The following is a 24,222-nucleotide window of genomic DNA, read 5'->3' on the forward strand; positions in this document are numbered from 1 at the left end:
GCGTACATAATCATGCACTCTGTCCATGACATTTCACAATTAAGGTGGATTAGCAAAAGTTCACATCAGGATCTATGACCTCACACTAAAAGAAAATGACAAAAAAAAAAAGAAAAAATCCCTGAAAAAAATATGAATGGATTTAATTTAAAACTCAAATTAAAAGGAAAGAAATATATTAAAATCATAAAATAGCAAATGCATACAACGGTTATACTTGAAACTTATATTGTGTTTTTTTTTTTTTTTTTTTTAAATAGGTTAGCCCCCCCCCCCCCAAAAAAAAATAAATAAATTGATATATATGTTTTAAGTACGGGTTTTGCTTTAATAAAAATGTATTCGCTTTACAGCATTGGCCAGCTGTGTTTTTATATATTTGTTAGATAACATTTGAAAAACAAACAAACACTCTTAGTTAAACACTTTCCTATTTGCAACATAATATTTTATATTACAGTATAAAGCTTTTGTACTTGTTTCATTGCATCATACAGTATATTAGCTTTCCACATTCAACAGATGGAGGTCATTGAGTTTCAAATCCCCAGTATTTACAAAAGGAATGCATTAGTAAAACTCTTTATAAATATATAAGTTTGTAACAACAAAATACATTTTTGGAATCATAATGAATATTACACAACAATGTACTTTTGTAGATTTAGCAGGACACAAAATCTAACCATCTGTAAGAAGGGCAAATTAAACTGTACAGTAATACTGAGGCGTGTTTACTTAATGTTTGGTATTTTATGTTGTTGATGGATAATGAGTCAAGTTTGACCAGTTTTCCTCAGTGCTAGTCAGCCAAGACGCCCAGTCTAAACGTCTATTAAAGCAATGCAGTAAAAAAAAAAAATATCTTTTCAGCATAGCACAGCAAAGAGGCATTCAGGCTTCTGCACAATAATACATACATTAGCATATATAACCTGATCACAAAGAAAAATACAGCAAGTGATCAATTGTAACGTGCACAGATAAAATACAGCAAGTGATCAATTATATCGTGCACAGAATACAAACATACACTTATTTCCTGCAAATGTCCCTTCAAATGTGCCCCTCGTCTAGCATTTTGTTGACTCCATCACAGAGTTTCAGCAAATGGGGTTTATAAGGTCCAAAGGGGTTGTACAAAACAGCAAGAAACTCGCAATTTGAAAAATGATCAAAGACAATATTGACTCGTCCATGGGATTTTACTGTTAGATGGCGATTGATAACCTGGTGGAGCAACTCCCTGCATTCATTCAAAAGTTTGGACAAAACATTCCGGTCAAAAGTAAAATCAACTTGGTGGAAACTGACGACAGTCATGGCCAACCCATGGACTTTTTTCTTAAACTTCTCCATGAGTGCTAGTTCTTCTTGGTTGAACTGGTTGTTCCTGAAGAGAACGGCCAGTTTAATGATTATCTTGATGAGGTTTTTCGTGATCTTCTCTGCCTCCTTTTTGTTTTGTGTGAACTCTCTGGTTACTCTGTATAGCTCATCCAGGACCTCACTGCTGGTGTCGTCTATCAGTATTGTAGCGATCGATTTGGAGGCCATTTTCCCCAGTATCTTCTTCTGAACCTGAACTGCCAGGCTCTTGGAACTGAAGACATCTGTGGCCACTGAAATACATAAAGAAATAAAAACACTGTTCATATAATGTCCCGCTGTTGTCTTTTCTTACAAAGCAAACAACTATAATAAGAATGTCAGGTCTTGACTGTAGGGTCACAAAAAATTGTATAAATGAATGAATGAATGAATAAATAAATAAATAAATAAATACATAATTTTAAAAAACTGCTAGCCATAATTACCATAACATTTAACAAAGTCCTAAGTTAACAAACAAATGTTGTATTTACTGTAATAGATCACAGGGCTAAATCAATCTAAACTTAATCTTAATTTCAAAATAATCTACACTTCATGAGCACAACCTCCTGCTGAAGTTGCAAAGATGCATTTTTGTCAATATGAGTTCTTCGCTAATATGTCTGCTTAAATTGAGTCAGCCAACAGAACCAGAAGTTTCTACAATTTCAATCAACTTTTACATTTTTTGAAAATCTATATTAAAAAGGTCCACTGTATTGAGAAACAATTTATTTTTGTAAAACACCAATGCATGCAGAATTGTACTCACACTTTTTATTCTTTGCTTATGAATTAATGCTTAATAAAGCTGTTGTGGGACAACGACAGGCTAGTCAGGCACAATGACGGCAGAACACACCTTAACCTTGACGCTCTCTCGTTCAGTCCTCTCAAGCAGCAACTGCAAATTGTGTGGAGGTTTTGTGATGTAAAGACTTTTGGGGGCTACGTTGCAACCACCACAAGTATTCCAATATCAGTACTCAGCCTTACATCTCAGGGAATCTACCCAGCATCTCCTAATTTACTCCACTGTGAAACTTACAACTGACATTTGCCAGGATTATATAAATAGAAACCAGTCCCATTTTTATAATTACCAATTACAGGAGCAAAAAGTATTCAATTAAAATTAGTTTTTATTAAAAAAAAAAAAAGAGGTGAAACCATCTTCTTTAGTCACAAATAGGTATAGTGCAAAAAAAAAAAAAAAAAAAAAAAAATCAGGAATTAAAATAAGATTCTCTTTGCATAGTATCTTGGTAATCAAGCTCATAGTAAAACCCGCAATGACTGAAACTGCTATGCAATTGGAATCTTATTTCCAACTGTATCTCATACACCTGTTTACATGTTGGAGATTTTAAAGTTAGTCTTTAGCACACTATAATGACATGTACATCAATTATGAGAAAGGCCAGACAAATGATGCAATTGACTGAGTAGTAGCTTTCTTAAAAATAAAATAATAATAATAATAATACTTTTTTTTTTTTTTTTTTTACAGGATTCAGCTATCTGCTCTAATCACTCTCCTAGATTCCAGCCCAGTAACTTTTAACAGATAGCACAATCACTGAACAAATAGAATTATATGAAATGATTTATTAAACTAATGATTTCAAACATGCAGTGTTACAGAGTCAATACCATATGTACAGTACATATTTAAATATAACTTTTAACTACTTCAACTAGTACATTTACTAGTTCAACTACTTCAACATTTCAGCAGTTAGATACCCATGATAACAGGTAATACTTAATGGAACAGAAAAAGTTCAGTCTAAAAAGAGAAACCAGGGTCTTCATACAGTAACCACACATTCAAATTTTTTGTAAAATGCGTATAAAAATTATGCCTATACATTAACTGTGCTTTTTATAGCTGTTCTTTGTTATTCCACAGTACAACCATGTTATCTGCAATTTGTATAGTATAAGATTCACTTCCTTATTCAACACTCTCAATATTTCAGTATTTTGATGTAGGCCTATATAGTAAGTTAGATAGCAAAATAACAAGTGGAGCATTGAAGATGATATTGAAATACTGTATTGTCTACAGTACCTCTTTACCAAATCGTTTTTACTGTATAATTACAATAACATTTAAGAGACAAGCAATCATAGAAGTTCCATGTACTGTATTTATTCTCTGGAAACATGTGTTTAGCCCATTAGTGGGCTTACTTCAATAACTGACATCTATTAATCACCCAGAGTCTCTGCTTTGCAAAGTAACTCAACATCTCAGTGCTCTGGGGATGCAACGGTCACGCATTTCCCAAACCGACACCTTTTGCATTACATTCCAAACTGAACAATACCAACAAAAGATAAAACCAAAAACGATTTTTCCTTTCAATTAAAAAAAGTGTCGGCAGTAAGGCGGCAGCATTTTAGGGAGTTCTTTGCACACTTTGATGCATGTAGACGGACCATATTAAATTTAACATTTTAACATACATTAAAAGTTAGGACAAGACTTAACCGATTGATTCTGACTGCCTTCAGTAGGGATAAAAGTGGCTTTGTACTTAGTCTGAGCGTTCAGGTTTGTTGATGAAAGGTGCTGGTGTTACTGTAGTATTACCAGACACAAACTCACTTGGCCTGCGTACCCAAACCTAAGAAGGGAAAAGCTGAAGCTGTATGTTTGTGTTTAAAACAACAACAACAACAACAACGACAACAAAAAAAGGTTAGCTGTAGCGTCTGTTAAATTACTGTGTAGACCAAATACAAATTAAAACAATGATGCTAAACTGACTAAAACAGCCAAATACAAAAGTATTGAAAGATAGTAACATGCTAGTTGATGTCCCGAACCATTGTGAAGCAGGAAAAGCAGTTAACTGAGCGAAGCTGCAAAACAAGCGAAAGGATATCTGGAAACTGCTTTAAAATAAGATTTGGGGGGGGGGGGGGGGGGGGTTCTAAATTTAACTTGAGGATGATATTTAAATAAATTAAAAAAAAAAAAAGACCACCAGACTCAATGCATTTCTTTAACATTTCTTTAAGGCGACTGACAGGAAGAAAGTTTGCACAGGTGTTTGTTGAAGTCGAGATTAATAGTTACTTTCTCACCTTGAGGATGGAAAAAATAATTGTGGGATACTAGTGGCTGCCGTACTGAGCTTAAACTGTCAAAAAAAAAATTATAAAAAGAAACGAGTTGGAAAACAAATTACGTGAGTAATAGAATAATCCATTTGAACCCCTTTCAATTCTACCTTTAAAGCTCCGTAAAAGTTTGATATTGAAGAACTGTTTTAGTGCCGAGTATACAGAAAAACACAGATTTATTTTTAAAACACAAACTTTAAATACTGGTCCTGTTAGAGATGAGAAACTGGAACAGTTGTACACCACATAGACTCAAGTTGGTGGAAAAAAGCGTTTCTGCAATATAGATATAAAAAATAAAAATACAAAATCCTGTACGGAGAATCTAAAGCACACACTAAAACGTGCACGTTAGCAAGTGTATCTTTCCTTGAACTCACAGTATTCTGGACACTTACAATTAATTATGAAATAGAACTGTGAATCCTCTATCGTAACAGAGGTATGCAGTACACAGACCTGGTGTTATCCAAATATTTATACAGAATTTCAATGTTTTTATGTGCAAATCCAACTTGATTTTTTACTACCCCCACCGCCTTTTGTCTACAAGAACTGTCTGACCTTTCACGATACTTCAGCTGTTTTCCATGTATGGTGACGTCTGATAATTAAGGAATTTTCTAAGAAAAACAGACTTATTTGGAAACCTACTTGAATATGAACCTTGTCATCTGAAATGTAACTGAAGACCCACCCAATATACTTTGCCACATTTCTATTGCACGGACAATTCCAAGGCACCTGGGATGTGCTAATCATGTCCTGTAAGATTCATATATTAAAAAAAAATAAAAAAAATTTGCTCCAATTAGAACACACCCTATTTTTACATTGAAGATATTTATATTAGCCCACCTTAGGGCTGCATTGAGTCTACAAGGGAAATATCCATCTTCTGCAGTTAATGTTGGTGGAAGAACTAAAAGCTTTTTTAAAAATCATGACAACAGGAGGTCTTTAAGGCCAGAACGAAGGTATGGAGGTCTAAACATGTTACTAGCTAACGATATTGGGATCAAAAGAACTCTACCCACTTCAGCGAATGCCAGGCTGAGTAAAGAAGCATGACAGGCAGCTCAGACTTGGCAGGCATGAGTTTGAGCTGATATTTGTTATGAAAACAACGCCAATAAAAAATTAAATGTCAACGCAGAAATTGCGGCATGGAATATAAAACAGTCTTTAAAAAGTATCATGCATAACACATATTCATCTGACAAATACACAGTCAGTCATAAGTACTGTTATCTTTGGCAAAGCATGCACATCCCAGGCAACAGGGATATATAGCAAGGGAAGTTGTCTATAAAACACTGTATGTATGTATGTATATATATGTGTGTGTGTGTGTGTGTGTGTGTGTGTGTGTGTGTGTAATTATTACCCATTTTGCACTTCCTACTAGCGATTCAGTTATTCATTGTGATGATACTTGAAAAAGGACCTTTAATTTAGCATATGCCTGTAGATCTATGTGTAATAGATTCAACTGTAATGCTGGCTTCACAGACCCCGATTAGCACTAATCTTGGTCGACTAAATGAGAAATCAGGGTCTGTGAAATCGCCAGAAAACCTTTTGTGTAAACAAAGACCAGATGAGAGATTTTAGTGTGATTTGGTTTATGATCAGAACCAATCATTAAATCTGAAAAGCTCTGGTACCAACTGGTTTGGATTAGCATTTTAATAATTTAATGTACTGATCCAATGTAATTTGATCTACACATAATTTAAACTTGTGTATTAATGTTCTAGCTGACTTGCCTTTCATGTGTACTTTCACTTATAGTTCAATAAGACTGTACATTTAAATTCAAATGCTTTACAGCTAAATTCTTACACCAACTGCAAATTAGAGAAAAAATAAAAAACAGTGACTGCTTCTTTTAAAATTTTATATTATATAAAAATATATATATACAAACACACACACAAACACAAACACACACACACAGGAAATAACAAATAACAAGTAATATTGAAGCACAACATGTGTGACTGTGCAAATACGCTTGAAAAGTTTGTTTTTCTTACTTAAGAAAATGGAGAATTATGAATCTGTCACAATGTAAATATTCTAAAATCATATAAAAAGGCCTAAAAACCTGGGGTGTATCATGTATAATGTGTATGTTATCAAATTTCACATTTTGCTGTACAAACCCATTTTCTTTAAAAGATGCCTTATTTAAATAAGCACAGTTTAAAATAATGGAGACATGCTGAAATGTTTCTGTCAAATGGTTAGACCAGCAAGTATTTTATTTTTTTTTTAATATGAAATTGAAGCCCAGTGATTATTTGTTTCTCCTTGTCAAGTGTTCAGCTATATTCTATTTTCATTGTTCACCTTTTTTTGTTCCATGGTTCCAAATATCAGTGTAAAAACAAACATTCACATATGAACAAACCTATTATTTACAGGCGTCAAACAAATCTAGACCTTTAAAAAAAAAAAATAATAAAATAGTTGGCTGTCACCAACACCACTGAGCCTTAGTCACATACATAATGTGTTATCAAAACTGTACTGGGGCCCGTTATCGCAGGATAGCAGGATTTCAAACTCTATTTGACAAGGCGTCTTGTCATATAATTAAGAACAATATGTTTTTTTCCTCTATGTAAAACAGACAGCTCCACAAAACAGGGGCCCAGGGGGTAGTGTATGCTGCACAAACAACACTAATTGGAGTGGGGTTGATTCAAAATCTTCTTGGCTTAGATGGCGTATGGCTACTAAAACAAAACATCCAACACCACATCATACTCCAACAGTAATCAAAATATGCATTTTAGCTAAACCATGATCATGTTCTGTTTCCCTTACCACGGTCCCATTATAGTGCCCTATATTTTTCAAATTCGCTCCATCGCAGACCTTTTTCCACTGTTTTTGGTGTTTACAGTGATATCCCAGATACTGTATCAGCCTGACCAAAACTGCAAGTGTATCTATAATAAAAGTAAAATTAATTATGAGTAATGTATCTAAAAATGCTGTCCTCCCTCTGTATTGATACTGCCAGTGGTTTCCCCAACTTTTCATAAGTCTTCATCATCTTTATTTATTTGTTTTACACTGGAGAATTGTATTACAGAAATGTAAAAAAACAAACAAAAAAAAAAAAACATAAACAAGCTGATAAGTTCAACTAATACAAAACTACAAACAAAAAAGTGATGTATGAATTGAATCACAAACATAGATACAAACACTAACTATTCCCCGAGGAATATCCAGGATTATAAAAAAAAAAAAAAAAAAGGTGTGCTCTATACAGATCTACTTTGCACATAGTTATTTTTCACAGTGACTGTATACTTTGGTTTGAATTACAAGTGAGGACATGCCTGTGCTTGAAATCAGCACATAAATCAAGTTCTATCAGTGGTCATCTGTTTCAAGCAATACAGCCACAAGCACCATCCCACAAAAAAGTAGGCCTCTGACACATTTACTGTTTTGGTACATGAATATTTTGAAGCAGAACTTGAATCTGTTACTCAAAAACAAATAGCATACAGTATATTGGGGGGATAATTACTTGTCCACGTCTCCCCACCCCCCACCCCCCAACAACAATGTTTTTTTTTTTTTTTCTTGTAATGATGTTCATTTTCAGTTATTGTCAAGTATCCTGACTGCAACTGAATTTTAGAAGAGATCTCAGCTTGCAGTCTAACTATAGTGTAGACAAAAACAGATATAAATTCAATTCAGCAGTTAACCTTGTCTGACTGCATTATCGTTTCAGGAAATTCACATGTACAAGAATAGAAGTATGTTTTTATATGCTGTGGTAAGCCCCCTGGATTAAGGCTGGTTTGTGCCTTTGAAATGTTACCCGGACTAGAAAACTGTGGTTTAAGTGCTCTTCTTCATTGTCAAACTCCAGCCGTCGAGGGCCACGGGTTCTTCTGGTTTTCATTCCAATTTAAGCTCTCAATTAACATAATTGATCTAATTATTTGTTCAATTTGACATTTAACATTTTTCAAGGTCTTTTACAGCTGATGGTTTTAAAAATGCACTTGATTCAAGGTACACTACCTAGGAAACATTTTGAGGCCTGAAGAGAAGTGTTAAATGTGTCCAGTTAATCAAATCATTAGACCAATTAAAAAATTGAAAGCTCGGGTGGAATGAAAGCCAGAAGACACTGCGGCCCTCCAAGAGTTTGACACCCCTGCTCTTCACGCTACGTCTCTCGTCACTCTTCATCACTCTCATACGTACTCTCACAAACAAGCACTCTTTCTTTTATACCATCAGGCCAGGGGTTAATCAACAATGAAGCATTCAATCTCCCACCACATGGCCACATTCCACACTCTTCCAATCAACTAATAAAGCAATCACAAAATGTATCACTTAAACAATTAAACAATGCAATGGGCTGTGCAAATGCAGCCATATTAGCCCCAGGCTGTTTCTCTATATCCGAGTCAAGATAGCTGCCAGCCACCAAAGACTCACCCACGCACGCACCCACACCCCCACACCCACACCCACCCAGAGCCTCTGCTCTCACATATAACCAACATAAAAAATGTTGCCACCATTTTTTTTTTTTTTTAAGCCTGGCTGATCACTAACCTTGCTTGATCTGTGGCACTGCAAGACAAACCAACCCCAGGTGATTTTCCTCCCTAGCCCACAAGAGCACAAAGGCCAATAACAGCCCTCTCTGTGACTCCCTAGACAAGACCAGGAAGACCAGCAAACTCCAGATCAACTGTAGTGCCTTTACTACTGTAGGCCAGCCCCAAACAAATACATTGCAACCTAACTGCAAGACCTAATTCTTGATAAATGTAACATGGGAAACAAATCTGACATATAATACTGTATTTCATGTTAATTATGTATAAATGATAAACTTCTGTACTCTTAGAAGAGAGCTTGAATTGGATTATTATGCTGTTTGGTTAAAAAAGTTTTGAAAACATGCCCACAAGTTCTGTTATATTCAGTACCTTGTAACATCCTTCTCACCAGGTTTGAGATACATACTGTACATATATACATACAGTGCCTTGCAAAAGTATGCAGACCCCTGACCAATTCTCTCATATTACTGAATTACAAATGGTACATTGAAATTTCGTTCTGTTTGATATTTTATTTTTAAACACTGAAACTCAGAATCAATTATTGTAAGGTGACATTTGTTTTATGTTGGGAAATATTTAAGAAAAATAAAAAACTGAAATATCTTGCTTGCATAAATATTCAACCCCTGTGCTGTGGAAGTTCCCAGTTTGCACCAATGAAAGAAATTGCCCTAACAAGGACACAATTACCTTACCATTGGCCTCCACCTGTGAACCATTAAAGTTGCTGTCACATTTTCTGGATAAAAACCCCACTGTTGAAGGATCACTGATAAGGCTGAGAATCTGAAGGAAAATGAAGACCAAAGAGCATTCTACAGAAGTTAGAGATAAAGTAATACAAATGCATAGATTAGGGAAAGGGTACAAAATAATATCCAAGTGTTTGGATATCCCAGTGAGCACAGTTGGATCAATAATCAGGAAGTGGAAGCTGCATCACACCACCCAGGCACTGCCAAGAAAAGGCTGTCCCTCAAAACTCAGCGCTCAAACAAGCAGTAGACTTGTGAGAGAAGCCACAGAGAGGCCAATAATCACTTTGAAGGAGCTACAGAGTTCAGTGGCTGGGAGTGGAGTAGTGGTGCACCAGTCAACCATATCAAGAGCTCTGAATAACATTGGCCTGTATGGGACGGTGGCAAGAAAGAAGCCATTATTTAAAAAGTACCATCTGAAAGCACATCTGGAGTTTGCAAGAAAGCATGAGAGTGACCCAGCTGCGATGTGGGAAAAAGTTTTGTGGTCAGATGAAACAAAGATAGAGCTTTTTGGCCAAAACTCAAAGCGCTATGTGTGGCGCAAACCTAACACTGCCCATGCCTCAAGACACACCATCCCTACAGTGAAGTATGGTGGTGGCAGCATCATGCTGTGGGGATGCTTCTCATCAACAGGGACTGGGCATCTTGTTACAATTGAAGGAAGAATGGATGGAGCAAAATACAGGAAAATACTGCAAGAGAATCTGCTTCAGTCCGCCAAAAAACTGAAGCTTGGGAGGAAATTCCCCTTTCAGCAGGACAATGATCCCAAGCACAAGGCCAAAGCAACACTGGAGTGGCTCAAGAACAAAAAGGTGAATGTCCTATAGTGGCCCAGTCAAAGTCCTGATCTCAATCCCATTGAGAATCTGTGGCATTATTTGAAAATTGTGGTCCACAAGCGTCATCCAACCAACTTGAACAACCTGGAGCAAATCTGCCAAGAAGAATGGGCAAAAATCACTCCGACACTGTGTGCAAAGCTGGTACATACTTACCCCAAAAGACTTAAAGCTGTTATTGCAGCGAAAGGTGGCTCTACCAATGTTAATGTGTCGGGGTTGAATACTTATGTAAGCAAGATATTTCGGTTTTTTATTTTTCTTAAAAATGTTTCCCAACATAAAACCAATGTCACCTTACAATAATTGATTTTGAGTTTAAGTGTTTTAAAATAAAATATTGAATAGAACAAAATTTCAATGTACCATTTGTAATTCAGTAATATGAGAGAATTGGTCAGGGGTCTGAATACTTTTGCAAGCCACTGTATATACATACTCACACTCCTTTTAGAACATATAAAAGAATAATCTTTTCTTAGGTCAGTGTTATTTATTTTCAACACATTACACTTTCATTTTACTATCCATAACTACCTCCTTACTTCTGCAAAAAAAAAAAAGCATGTTACTGGAAATGCAACAACTTAATGTTAAGAACTCTGCAACTATAATGTTCTGACTTTCAGCAATGTATCGCTACTTCCTCAGAATGAAGCACCATTTCCCCAAAATGTCCCCTCGCTCTCTCTTACACACAAACACAAGCTCCCTTTGTACATCCACATATTTCCAGAATATTAAAAAAAGTCGCCAGCAGTGAACAATTGTGTTTTTGTTGGACATATTCCATAATTCCAACCAGCTCTTTTTACTATCACAGTAAATTCAATTTTTTTTGGTATACAGCTGTGGCCAAAAGCTTTGCATCACTTAGATTTTTACTACATGAACATCATTTTGATATTTTATTTACTATCATGTATTCAAATAAACTGCTAAATAATAGCGCAGCAAGGCATAATAGTAGTACAGTATTTCATATACTACTATGTCACATTTTTCAATTTGTTTGTTTTTTTGTTAAGTATATATGGAAAACTACAAAGCGGTATGTAATTCAATATGTTAACTTAACATTCTTCAGTTGGTTTCATTTAACTTTATGAAGCAAGATTAGTTAATTCAATACGGTAATGCAAAACTTTTGGCCATAGTTGTACCTGAAGATAAATGTCAGCACCTAAAACAAATGTTGAAAAGCTGAAAACTACACGGAAATCCCTTCAGCTTTGACCTTTCCTTGTTCTTTCCCTTGACATATAAAATATATATTAATTATTATTATTATTATTATTATTATTATTATTATTATTATTATTATTATTATTATTAACAACACATAAACCCAGGCTATCAAGTACTGTACACTTTTCTTTAAAACAAATTTATTACAATAGTGTTCAATTCAGGGCCAGGCTAGAGCAAAATATGATAAGGAAGTGCTTTCTGAAAATAAATATTACTTATTAATAGAAACAATATAGTTGGTCCGATTTAATAGCTGCATAAACCTTTGCTTTTGAAACGCAGAAGCAACTATAAGAACATTCAACACAAAAACAGATTTAGCTACAGGTACTTATTCCTGCTTCCAACAAGTTTACAGAATTGAAAACATACCTTCTTTTGATTCATCAGATTCTGAGCCCATGGTTTCAGTGTAACTCACTGGAGACTGGATTACAGTTTATGTGCACTTAAAACAAAAGCAGCCAAAAAACGAAAGAAAACAAAAAGAGCCTGAGCTGGATAGTTCTGTGATGTCAGCAAATGAGAAATTAGCTCAGGAAAACTGATTCCACTTCCCCTCAATTCAACTTTCAGCCAAGTGCCTGAGACAGTCTGCTGTTTTCACATGTAGGTGAAACAGCAAAAGATAATATTTCTTACCCTTCTGCTACTCCGGCTCCTGGAAAGGGTGGAGTTAATTTGTCAGTGTTTTTTTTTTTTTTTTTTTTTTTCTGGAGTAAGTCATCACTATGAAAGTAATGTATTAAGTAGAACGGTAAGGAGGTTCAGCAGGGAGTGCCTTCCTCGCAGTTTAATTACGCTCAGCACAAAAGACCTCTGACTGCAAGGGAAATACATTAAATACTTGAGTCAAATTGCACCTCTCAGCACTGCCAGCTATCTGGAAATGTGTGGCATCTGCCAACAGCAGGCTTTTAAAAAGAAGGAGACGTTGTGAAGTGTCTAAAATGCATTTAAAAAAAAGCCAGCAGGAGATCATTATCAAGAAAAACAAACAAGGTCTGCATATATTTTGTTTTGTCTACAGCGGATTACCTTCTTTTTAAAAGTTGATCAAAACATATTCAGATATGTAAACCATAAAATTACTAAATGTACAAAACACTATGAAAAAACTTGAAAATGCTGAAGCCTTGAGGTACATTTGTTAACTAAATACACTAATAGAATGCACCTCCTCACTGCAACATGGAAAAAAAACCTCTGATAGCTCTCAAACGTGTACTCGACTTCTCAAAGTGAGCTTACTTTTAAAAAGCTCTCATACAGTGACTAAAAGTGAATGTTAATACTTCCCTTTGAGCTTTAGAAAAGTGTCAGTTATATGGGAAAAAAAACAAAACAGGAATAGAGGCATGAGTCGAGCACAACATACAGTACATTTCAACTGCATCAGTCATCTGAATTCAAATTGATAAAATTAAATGTAGGTACTTACATTACTGGCGCATTTGTTAATCTTTGGTTAGTTTTCTTTTTACAAAATTTGTCGGGACAATTAATTACAGCGAATGCGTAAGACACAAATATAGCTCCGGTTTACTGCAAAGTAGGCCAAACATTCTGTATTATTATATTTCTTAGCACACACCCTTATCCAGGGCGACTTACAATTGTTAAAATATATCACATTATTTTGTACATACAATTATCCATTTATACAGTAGAAATAACTAAACAGCAGCTGCACAAGCTGGTTGCTTGCGTGCCTTGCAATGAAAGAAAAGTTCCTGTTTGTTTGTGCTTAATTAAAATACTATACTATCGAAGACGCAAGATCTCATATCTCAGCCGTCCAATCACCAATCTTTTTTTTCATAACCATAACAATGGTACTGAGGTGGGTGGGATGGATATATTTTTTGAACCATGAGGATGAGCTAGACATGCTGCAGCAGATTACAGTCTGATACGGTTTGGTTTTTAATTGTCAATCCTTCCATAACTGGGTAGGCCCATGAGCAAAATGGGTGGGCCCAGGCCCCTCAGGCCCAAGCGTGGCACCGCCCCTGAATTGTTAACATAAGTCATTGCAAAAAGAAAATAAAACTGGACACCTGCGCAGTGTTTCCAAATACACCTTTCTGTCTCCCGTGTGCAAAGTGAATTACCCACCACCATTCCACAGTCAGATATTCTTATTTTGAAACATTTTGTTTGCACTGTACCGGATCAGAAGATGCATTTTTCACCATTTTGATCACTGATCGGATGACCAGTTATTGTTCAGGCTGCTTTTCCCCAGATTACTCATTTCTCAAAATACTAAGTTATTACACAATCACTTTGTTGGTCATTCCATTTTCAAGGTTTTATCAAGATTACAAGTCAATTTAAACCTCCACAGGACCAAAAACAATTGATTTCATTGGAAAGTCTGGATCAATCTGCATCGCAATTGTTTCAGCTAAATAACAACAATAGTTTGAAATAATTTCTTACCAGCAATAAAGTGATTTAGTGGAACATACTGTACTCTTTTTAAAGTCTATACAAACATGTCAGTCATGCAACATATAAGTGCCTTGGCCTGAGCCATTATGGGCAGTCAGGAAGGCATCGATTCAAAATGCAACTCCATCCTCAGCATTACCGAGTCTCAGTTCTTCATGAAAGTTGGAACTAAAACCAATCACCTACAAATCAGAATCAAAGCCTGTCACAACAGCTCTCTCATAGCGATTGAAACCTGCTAAACAGGGTGATGCAGTTTCTAACTAATACTCAATACTTTCAAGCAGCACACATCCCCTGCCATGACAGAATTACAAAAGGTAACCCTACCAGGACTCCTTTGCCAGGGATAATAATCACACATGTGGGAAGTATACTCTGCACAAGGGAAAAATGTCAATGCTTTAGTTTAACATTGAAGAATAAACCAACTGTTCCTCAAAATGGCTGCCTTTACAAATAAGTGAACATCCAATGCTCCTAATCATCAAACTACTGAGATTCTTGAAACTGAAAACTGACAAAGTATTCAAAAATTTCCAGAATAATAAATTATACATGTGCCATAATAGGCAAGTTGAAGATACTTCAAACACGAACACAAATTTTTGTGGGGTTAATTTCACTTTGTCTAGTTGTGTGATATCTATATTTATTTGAAAAAAAAAAGTTCCCTTGCTTCATCAGAAATTAGAGTCTAGAAATTCAGCTATTACATTGAGATTAATGAAATGTTTTTTTACGTTGAAACTAAAACATAAAGCCGTAGAAAACACGCACACATATATATATATATATATATATATATATATATATATATATAATCAATAGCACTTACAGTCTTTCTCTAATTTTGTTTTAAATACATGTTTTCTAATGGATTGCATTTTAAACCTCTTTACACTAGCATAAAAACACTCCTTTCTGATAAACATCTTTAGTAAACCAGAATAAAGTGTACTGATACCTACTTATTTCCAGATGTCACGCATAGAAATGTGAAAAAATAAATGTAACAAAAGTAGATTTGTTTCTGACTTTGCTATGGAGGGCATGTAGGGCAGGAAATTCAAAAACCACACATCCTGCTATAGGCTCCCTAATTTGTTACGTGATTTGTAGGGTGGGGAATACAGGCTGTCGGTCTTTATGCCCCAGACAAGTGGTTCCCAACCTTTGGTCCATAAGTAAACTCCAAGTGGTCCGTAAACTTCTCCCAAAATTCGATTAAGCAGTTCTTGCACAACCCCATTTTCTACACAATCACATGTTGTACTGCTGCAAAACCTGGATTACTAAGCAACACAGCAAAGAGCTTTAACCACATTACATAAAACTATAAGATATATGGGGGGGGGGGGGGGGGGGGGGGTACCCCCCCCCCCCCCCCCCCCAAACACACTTTATCTGTTTATTTTAATACAGGTGTGTTTAAAATTTATATTAGCTCCCATTGATGCAATGCCAAACATTGCCTTCAAAGCCGCCATTAACTGAAACAGCTTTTTAATGTGAAACAAATACTAACTAAATTACTGGCACACTTGTCTTGTGCATTTATGTGACCAATAATAGTCAAGTAAATGCACGTCTTTCTAATCTGTGCTCTCATTCTACTGCTTGTTTTCACTGTTCAGCAAAAAAAAAATCTGAAATGACCAAATTTAAAAAAAAACAAACAAAAAAAAAAACAATTAAATTAAAACCACATGATGTGCTAGAGTGTTGCCATATAGGACTATTCCTATTATTTCCATATTAGACTTTTGGAGAGGTTAGCTGCACAGTAACTGAAGTTCATGTGAAACAAAAAGAGGCTGTAGTCGTTGCTTGACTTGTGAACTGTGCCATAGTGTGAATGATCGATTTCATGTTTAATTTCCAAGTTTAATATCTCACAACACTTTATGTCAAAAAGGCAATTCTCTTAATGCTACCTGTGGAAATAATGTGTACAGTCTGTTCTACACGCCATCAAATTTAACCAAAACAGGAATTGATGAATCTCAGTCACAAGAAAAAAAGCCTCTGTGTCAAATACAATCCAGAATATTTAGCACTGGTATTTCCATTTACTGGATCCAAGGACGACCCAAAGCCCTGGTGCGTTATTTGTCAGGAGGTTTATCAAACAAAGCTCTTAAACCTGCAAACCTGCATAATGTCAAAGTGAAAAATAAAATCTACAAACTCTTCTAAATTAATTACAAATACAAAACAGAAAATAATTTATCTGTATAAGTATTCACCCCCTTGAGTCAATATTTAGTAGAGGCACCTTTGGCAGCAATTACAGCCATGAGTCTATTTGGATAAGTCTCTATCAGCTTTGCACATCTGGACACTCCAATTTTTGCCCATTCTTCTTTGCAAAATTGCTCAAGCTCTGTCAAGTTGGATGGGGACCTTTGGTGAACAGCAATTTTCAACTCTTTCCACATATTCTCAATCAGATTGAGGTCCAAGCTTTGACTGGGCCAGTCTAGAACATTGACCTTTTTGTTTTTAAGCCACTCCAGGGTGGCTTTGGCTGTATGTTTGGGGTCATTGTCCTGCTGGAAGATGAATCTTCTCACAAGTCCCAGGTCTCTTGCAGACTTCAGCAGGTTTTCCTCCAGGATTTCTTTGTACTTTGCTGTATCCATTTTGCCCTCTATCTTCACGAGCTTTCCAGGCCCTGACACAGAGAAGCATTCCCCATAGCATGACACTGCCACCACCATGCTTTATGGTAGGGATGGTGTTCTCAGGATGATGTGCGGCGTTAGGCTTGCGCCAAACATAGCGCTTAGCGTTGAGGCCAAAAAGCTCTATATTGGTCTCATCAGACCATAGAATCTACTTCCACCTGGTCTCAGAGTCTCCCACATGCCTTCTGGCAAACTCTAGCCAAGATTTGATGTGAGTTTTTTTTCAACAATGGCTTTCTTTTTGCTACTCTCCCACAAAGGCCAGTTTTGTGAAGCACCGGGCTATTGTTGCCATATGCAGTGTCTCCCAGCTCAGCCGAGGAAGACTGTAACTCCTTTAGAGTTGCCATAGGCCTCTTGATGGCATCCCTGATTAGTGCCCTTCTCACCCGGATAGATCTTGTTCTAGACAGATTCACAGTTGTGCCATATTCTCTCCATTTCTTAATAATGGACTTTACTGTGCTCTGGGGGATATTCAATGCCTTGGAAATGTTCTTATATCCTACCCCTGATTGGTGCTTTTGAAGAACCTTATTCCAGATTTGCTTTGAAAGTTCCTTCATCTTCATGATGTAGTTTTTGTTAGTACTAACCAACTGTGGGACCTCCCAGAGACAGGTGTATTTAACCTGAAATCATGTGAAACACCTTAATTGCACACAGGTGGACTCCATTCAACTAATTATGTTGCATTTGGTTGAACAGAGGGGTGAATACTTATGCAATCAATTATATTCTGTTTTATATTTGTAATTAATTAATTAATTTAGAACAATTTGTAGATTTTATTTTTCATTTTGACATTATGGACTTTTCTTGTGCTGATCAGTGGCAAAAACTTTTGATTCCATGTTGTAACACAATAAAATGTGGAAAAGTCCAAGGGGGTGAATTCTTTCGAGAGCTACTGAACGTTTACATTATAGCATTTATTTATTCATTTAAACCAGGAGATTTGCCCATTGAGACCAAGGAGTTATTTACAAGGGGTGTCCAGGAAAACAATCAAAGCAATGTAATCAAAAACAACAAACAACACATTATGATTGAAACTTAAAGACAACAACTTCAACAGATCAAAAGGTCAGAAACACAAGATTGCCAAAATCCATTTAACAACGTGGACTGAGAAAGAAGCATTAGCAAGAGGTTCTGAGCAATTCCCAAATACAAGCTTTAAAGTCAAAAGATGGTTAAATTCCATCTTTAAATTTCATGACTTCATAAGTTAATCTGCCAAAGATAATTCTCTCTCATACTGGTTTGAACCCTTGGAATCCTGGGAATCTAAACTACAGCCAGTGCTAGACCTTACCACTTAGATGCGATAATGCCAGGCCTTCAAAAGGTAGAACAAAGATGGCAAAGGTGTTCATTCCACTCCAGGTTTAACAGGTACAACTATATAATGAACTACTTGAAGGTCTGGGTGAAGGTTCATTCAATTAGACAATTTAGAACAGGACTGAAACAAAAGACCAGGACTAGGAAGGGTCCACTTTGGCCACTTTTGAAATAAGGTGTACAACATTTGATCATTTTCTCACAGAGGTATCACTCATGCTATTTGGTTTCTAGTTCTGTTTTCATCACATTCTTGAAACTATGTTTTTTAAAGTTAGTTAGTTACCTATGAATCATTTTAACATCAAATGTGAGACTCATTGATTACTAGTCTCACCTTCTACACCTGTGTGAGCCTCCTGCTGGCAACGGCATTCGGATGGGCTAGCGGAGTTCATTTCAGCTGCTAACGAGATGCAATGGGTCAGTTTTTTTTTTTTTTTTTTTTTTTCATTACAGGTAAGCTCACACAGGTGTTGAAGGTGAGACTAAAATGTGAATCAAATTCAATGTGAATCAAAGCAATGGAAGAAGTGGAAATCAAAGAATATGTTATTACACAGGTGTGAGAATTATTTCGTTTTGTACAGTCTATCTCTACCTTGAAGTACCTTAAACATGAAACAATGCCAATAAAACAGCGAATGGTTTAAAAGGTGAGGGGGGAAGGTTAGGTAATCTGAGTACACATAGCTACATCAGAATCAATATTAACTAATTATACAGAACCCCCAAAGCTAGTAAGCCTATGAAACTATGTGCATGCTTCGTCTGTGTAAAGAAAACTTTTTTTTTTTTTTTTTTTTTTTTTTTGGGGACGGGGGACGGTGGACAGGACTGAACAGTACTGCATTAATAGAAGCACTACAGTATTGTACATGGTAGTATAGCCCTGGGTAGATGCAATGAAAAAACAATTAAATAAAAAATAAAAAAAGACTGAAAATGAGAAACATAATTTTGGCTATGTTGCCCCTTTTTTCCTGGAACAAGCCACTGTTGAAGCTAGTAGGAGTCTACAAGGGTCTCAATATTTTAAACCATTAAACAGAAACTCCCTTTTAAACCGAGCATCTGTTTTTAATACATGCTGGTCTCCATGTGGTATTGTGTTGAATAAGTGAATTAGGAGGATTTTTGCTGCAGTAGCAGCAGCAGCAGGATGAAAAACACTTTACTGGTGAAAATAAATAAGTAAATAAATTCACATTTTGTATTATAATTATTTTAGAATTTAGAATTAAAGTGATGGATGTTATGTAGCGTGGTAAAAAGGTGAAATTTATTTTTTACATGTAAACAAAGCTTATGTCACAGTTTATCCCAATGTGTCATAAAAAAAATGTGTTTAATTTACATTATGCTAATTAATTCAATGAAGCATTTGATATTGTTTATAACATTACATTTTACTGTGTCAGCTTTGCTTTGATGCAGAGTTGATGTGGAACAAATCTGAATATGTATTATTTTCCAAAAAAAAGCCATTTCAGTTGCAGTCCTAGTTAATTCCAAAGGGGGGAGCCATAAACACAGGCTGAAAAGGGATAAAAAAAAAAAAAAAACAGTGGCTGCATCTGCACTAAGTGCACGCACTTTTGTGTCCTGGAAATGGGCTTTCCCTAGCATTCATTTGTGTTGTAAATGACATCCCCCTTGGCTAATGTAATGTATCAAAGCTGCTGTTGCAACTCAGTTTCAAACACAATGGGCACACCAGTCACTGCATAGGGAGAGAGGAGTTGCCATGTGACCATCTAAATTACTGCAGTACATGGACTTTATTACAACAGAGGTACAAACAAGAGAAAGCATATTATTGCATACTGCTGTCAGCATACTTACTAAATAAAGTCAAATTATTTTAAGTCAATAATGCATTTGCTAGTACAATGGTAACTGAAAAACTTACATCTCATCTGTTTCACCTTCAGGAATAAATTATAGTAGTACTAGATCTCAAAATAAATCAAATATTGTATATAAAATGGTATTTGAGAAAACAAGAGTCAAAGAACTATTTTCTGACGCCTCAAGAGTGTCACAGATATTTTTTCCAGCACTCATCTGAGATGACATCAACTGCCAATTGAAGCTCTTACACAAGCCAGTTCATTAAAACTTAATGCAAAATAAACAGTGTATTACGCATAATATATCAACGCTTTAGCCAATGATATTGTTTTGTTTTTACTTAAATCAATGCGGTATGGCTGTTAACTGATTGATGCTGAAAACCTAAATCACCTAGTGAAAAGAATAAATAAATAAACAAACAAACAAACAAATAAACAAACAGATGTGGGTTGAAAACAACTTCCATAGTTTTTGTTTGCCAAATGATCGCCACTATATTCAGATTCATGACTGATACAACTGCTTTGATAACTTTACAGTTTGAGAATCCATTAATGTTATTATTATTTGTATTTTTCTGTTGTCTAGTTTCCTTTCATGTCATCCAATACCTTCACAAACTGCAGTTATGTTCAGAATGTGATGTCAGTAGAATGGATCTGAAGGTTTAGATAATGTATGAAAATTGAAATAGTGCAAAAAAAAAAAAAAAAAAAAAAAAAGGGGGGGGGGGGGGGGGGGGTTAAATGTATAATTCTATAATAACAGTAAATAAACTAATTGAAGAGACAAGAAGATCTGAAATGACAAAAGTTCATGGTAAATCTTGGTATTTCTTTATTAGAACCCAAGAGTGCATATCTGGTATCTGCCAGATATAGGGAGATGCAATTATATAATGTAGGAAATTACTAAACCAAACATTTGTATTTTTGTTAACAGAAACACAGAATTCCCCATCTCCCAGTATTAAGTGTATTAACCCACTGCATCACCTACTGAAGGCCTCTATATGCCTGATTCTCATTCTCACACTTGTGTTTTTGTTACAAACCTGACTGACAGTTTTACTTGATCCACTCACTGTACCCCACTCTTAGTTAACTACATGGTGTAGAGTTAGGTGGTACTGTAGAATCGGGAAACATTTATGGTAAGCAATTACTTTTATGGTCACAAATCAGTTCTGACTACTTATTTTACTTTCACATCGGTTAAGCTTCAGGTCTTTCCGTCAAAACGTATTCTGAATTTATAACATCTGCTGCTAAAATCCAGACTCTTCAATCAGAAACACTATATTGGTTCCGACTCCTCTCCCAAAGTTCAGAGTTTTGATTGGTTCATCTGTCCAACCTGCTCACTCCAGCACCGATTCAGAGGGGCGGGAACAGGTTTATGAATATGCACCTCTTTCAATTTACAGTCTTTGCGTCAGTGTCTGAACTTACAAGTCACTGGATAAACTCTTGAACAGTGTACAATCATTTCTGGGCATACAGTCTTAAACTTGTTCTGCAACTCTGACTCACAAAAAATGACAAAAGCAGGTGTTAGAAGACAAGATTTTTTGTTTGTAATATTTTTCTATTTTAGATGTTTTTGAATTTTTATTGTATTTGAAATGTGTAAGTTCTCAATGTAAAAGGCGAGCTTATGAAAAGTGACTGATAATATAATATGATAATATGGGTATAATATACAGTGGCTTGCGAAAGTATTGACCCCCCTTGGCATTTTTCCTATTTCGTTGCCTTACAACCTGGAATTAAAATGGATTTTGATTTGGATTTCATGTAATGAACATACACAAAATAGTCCAAATTGGTGAAGTTAAATGAAAAAAATAACTTGTTTAAAAAAATTCTAAAAAATAAATAACGGAAAAGTGGTGCGTGCATATGTATTCACCCCCTTTGCTATTAAGCCTCTAAATAAGATCTGGTTCAACCAATTACCTTCAGAAGTCACATAATTAGTTAAATAAAGTCCACCTGTGTGCAATCTAAGTGTCACATGATCTGTCACATGATCTCAGTATATATACACCTGTTCTGAAAGGCCCCAGAGTCTGCAACACCACTAAGCAAGGGGCACCACCAAGCAAGCGGCAACATGAAGACCAAGGAGCTCTCCAAACAGGTCAGGGACAAAGTTGTGGAGAAGTACAGATCAGGGTTTGGTTATAAAAAAATATCCAAAACTTTGAACATCCCACGGAGCACCATTAAAGCCATTATTAAAAAATGGAAAGAATATGGCACCACAACAAACCTGGCAAGAGAGGACCGCCCACCAAAACTCACGGACCAGGCAAGGAGGGCATTAATCAAAGAGGCAACAAAGAGACCAAAGATAACCTTGAAGGAGCTGCAAAGCTCCATAGTGGAGATTGGAGTATCTGTCCATAGGACTACTTTAAGCCGTACACTCCACAGAGCTGGGCTTTACGGAAGAGTGGCCAGAAAAAAAGCCATTGCTTAAAGAAAAAAATAAGCAAACACGTTTGGTGTTCGCCAAAAGGCATGTGGGAGACTCCCCAAACATATGGAAGAAGGTACTCTGGTCAGATGAGACTAAAATTGAGCTTTTTGGCCATCAAGGAAAACGCTATGTCTGGCACAAACCCAACACCTCTCATCACCCCGAGAACACCATCCCCACAGTGAAGCATGGTGGTGGCAGCATCATGCTGTGGGGATGTTTTTCATCGGCAGGGACTGGGAAACTGGTCAGAATTGAAGGAATGATAGATGGTGCTAAATACAGGGAAATTCTTGAGGGAAACCTGTTTCAGTCTTCCAGAGGTTTGAGACTGGGACGGAGGTTCACCTTCCAGCAGGACAATGACCCTAAGCATACTGCTAAAGCAACACTTGAGTGGTTTAAGGGGAAACATTTAAATGTCTTGGAATGGCTTAGTCAAAGCCCAGACCTCAATCCAACTGAGAATCTGTGGTATGACTTAAAGATTGCTGTACACCAGCGGAACCCATCCAACTTGAAGGAGCTGGAGCAGTTTTGCCTTGAAGAATGGGCAAAAATCCCAGTGGCTAGATGTGCCAAGCTTATAGATACATACCCCAAGAGACTTGCAGCTGTAATTGCTGCAAAAGGTGGCTCTACAAAGTATTGACTTTGGGGGGGTGAATACTTATGCACGCGCAAGTTTTCTGTTTTTTTGTCTTATTTCTTGTTTGTTTCACAATAAAAAAATATTTTGCATCTTCAAAGTGGTAGGCATATTGTGTAAATCAAATGATACAAACCCCCAAAAAATCCATTTTAATTCCAGGTTGTAAGGCAACAAAATAGGAAAAATGCCAAGGGGGGTCAATACTTTCGCAAGCCACTGTACAGTATGGAAGTTGTCTGTGTCTTGTACTCTTCTGTTGCAATCATCTTATTAGCAGGATGTGTGCATCAAATGAATGAATTGTGAGTAAATTTATTAGAAAGACCAAAAAGTGATCAATTGTTATATTGAGTGAATCATTCCCAGGTTAATCCTCAAAGCCAGCTAAATGCAGGTAAAGATAAACAGAACACTGACTATCCCATACAATTCTATTTGTCCCACTGTTCTCGATTATATTAAAATAAAATTCCAGTTACTAGTTACTGAACAACTCCCTGAGATTACCCTTTGTACAGAAGCCAGACCTTGTCCACTGTCCAGATTGTTTAAAAATTCTCAAAATATACTCTTCACTGTGGGATTTACTTTTCAACCCCAATGGACATTTGCCTTGCAAGAAAAAAAACTAAACTTAGAATGTTTAGCTGAATGTTGAATTTGAGTCTGGAAATGTTCTACTGACCTAAAGGTTATCATTACACCTTTAGCTGTAATGATAAACTTAACAAATAGAAACGTTTTCGA

At 36.1% G+C, this 24,222-nt stretch overlaps 1 protein-coding gene across 4 annotated transcripts in view; it reads right to left on the reverse strand.

The window, feature by feature from the left end:
* Positions 1-338: 338 nt before the first annotated feature.
* The window catches only part of LOC121302614 (tumor necrosis factor alpha-induced protein 8), a 37,124-nt gene continuing 13,240 nt past the window's right edge, over positions 339-24,222 (reverse strand). For 2 of the 4 annotated variants that reach the window (XM_041232628.1, XM_041232645.1), the window contains exon 2: positions 339-1,622. In XM_041232628.1, coding sequence (XP_041088562.1) covers positions 1,057-1,622 — 566 coding nt within the window. In that variant the 3' untranslated portion in view covers positions 339-1,056. Of the gene's footprint in view, positions 1,623-12,360; positions 12,606-12,630; positions 12,908-24,222 lie in introns of those variants that run through there. The other 2 variants (XM_041232637.1, XM_041232621.1) reach the window with 2 other exon arrangements.

Source organism: Polyodon spathula, chromosome 2, assembly GCF_017654505.1.
Source record: "Polyodon spathula isolate WHYD16114869_AA chromosome 2, ASM1765450v1, whole genome shotgun sequence".
Lineage (NCBI taxonomy): Eukaryota > Metazoa > Chordata > Actinopteri > Acipenseriformes > Polyodontidae > Polyodon > Polyodon spathula.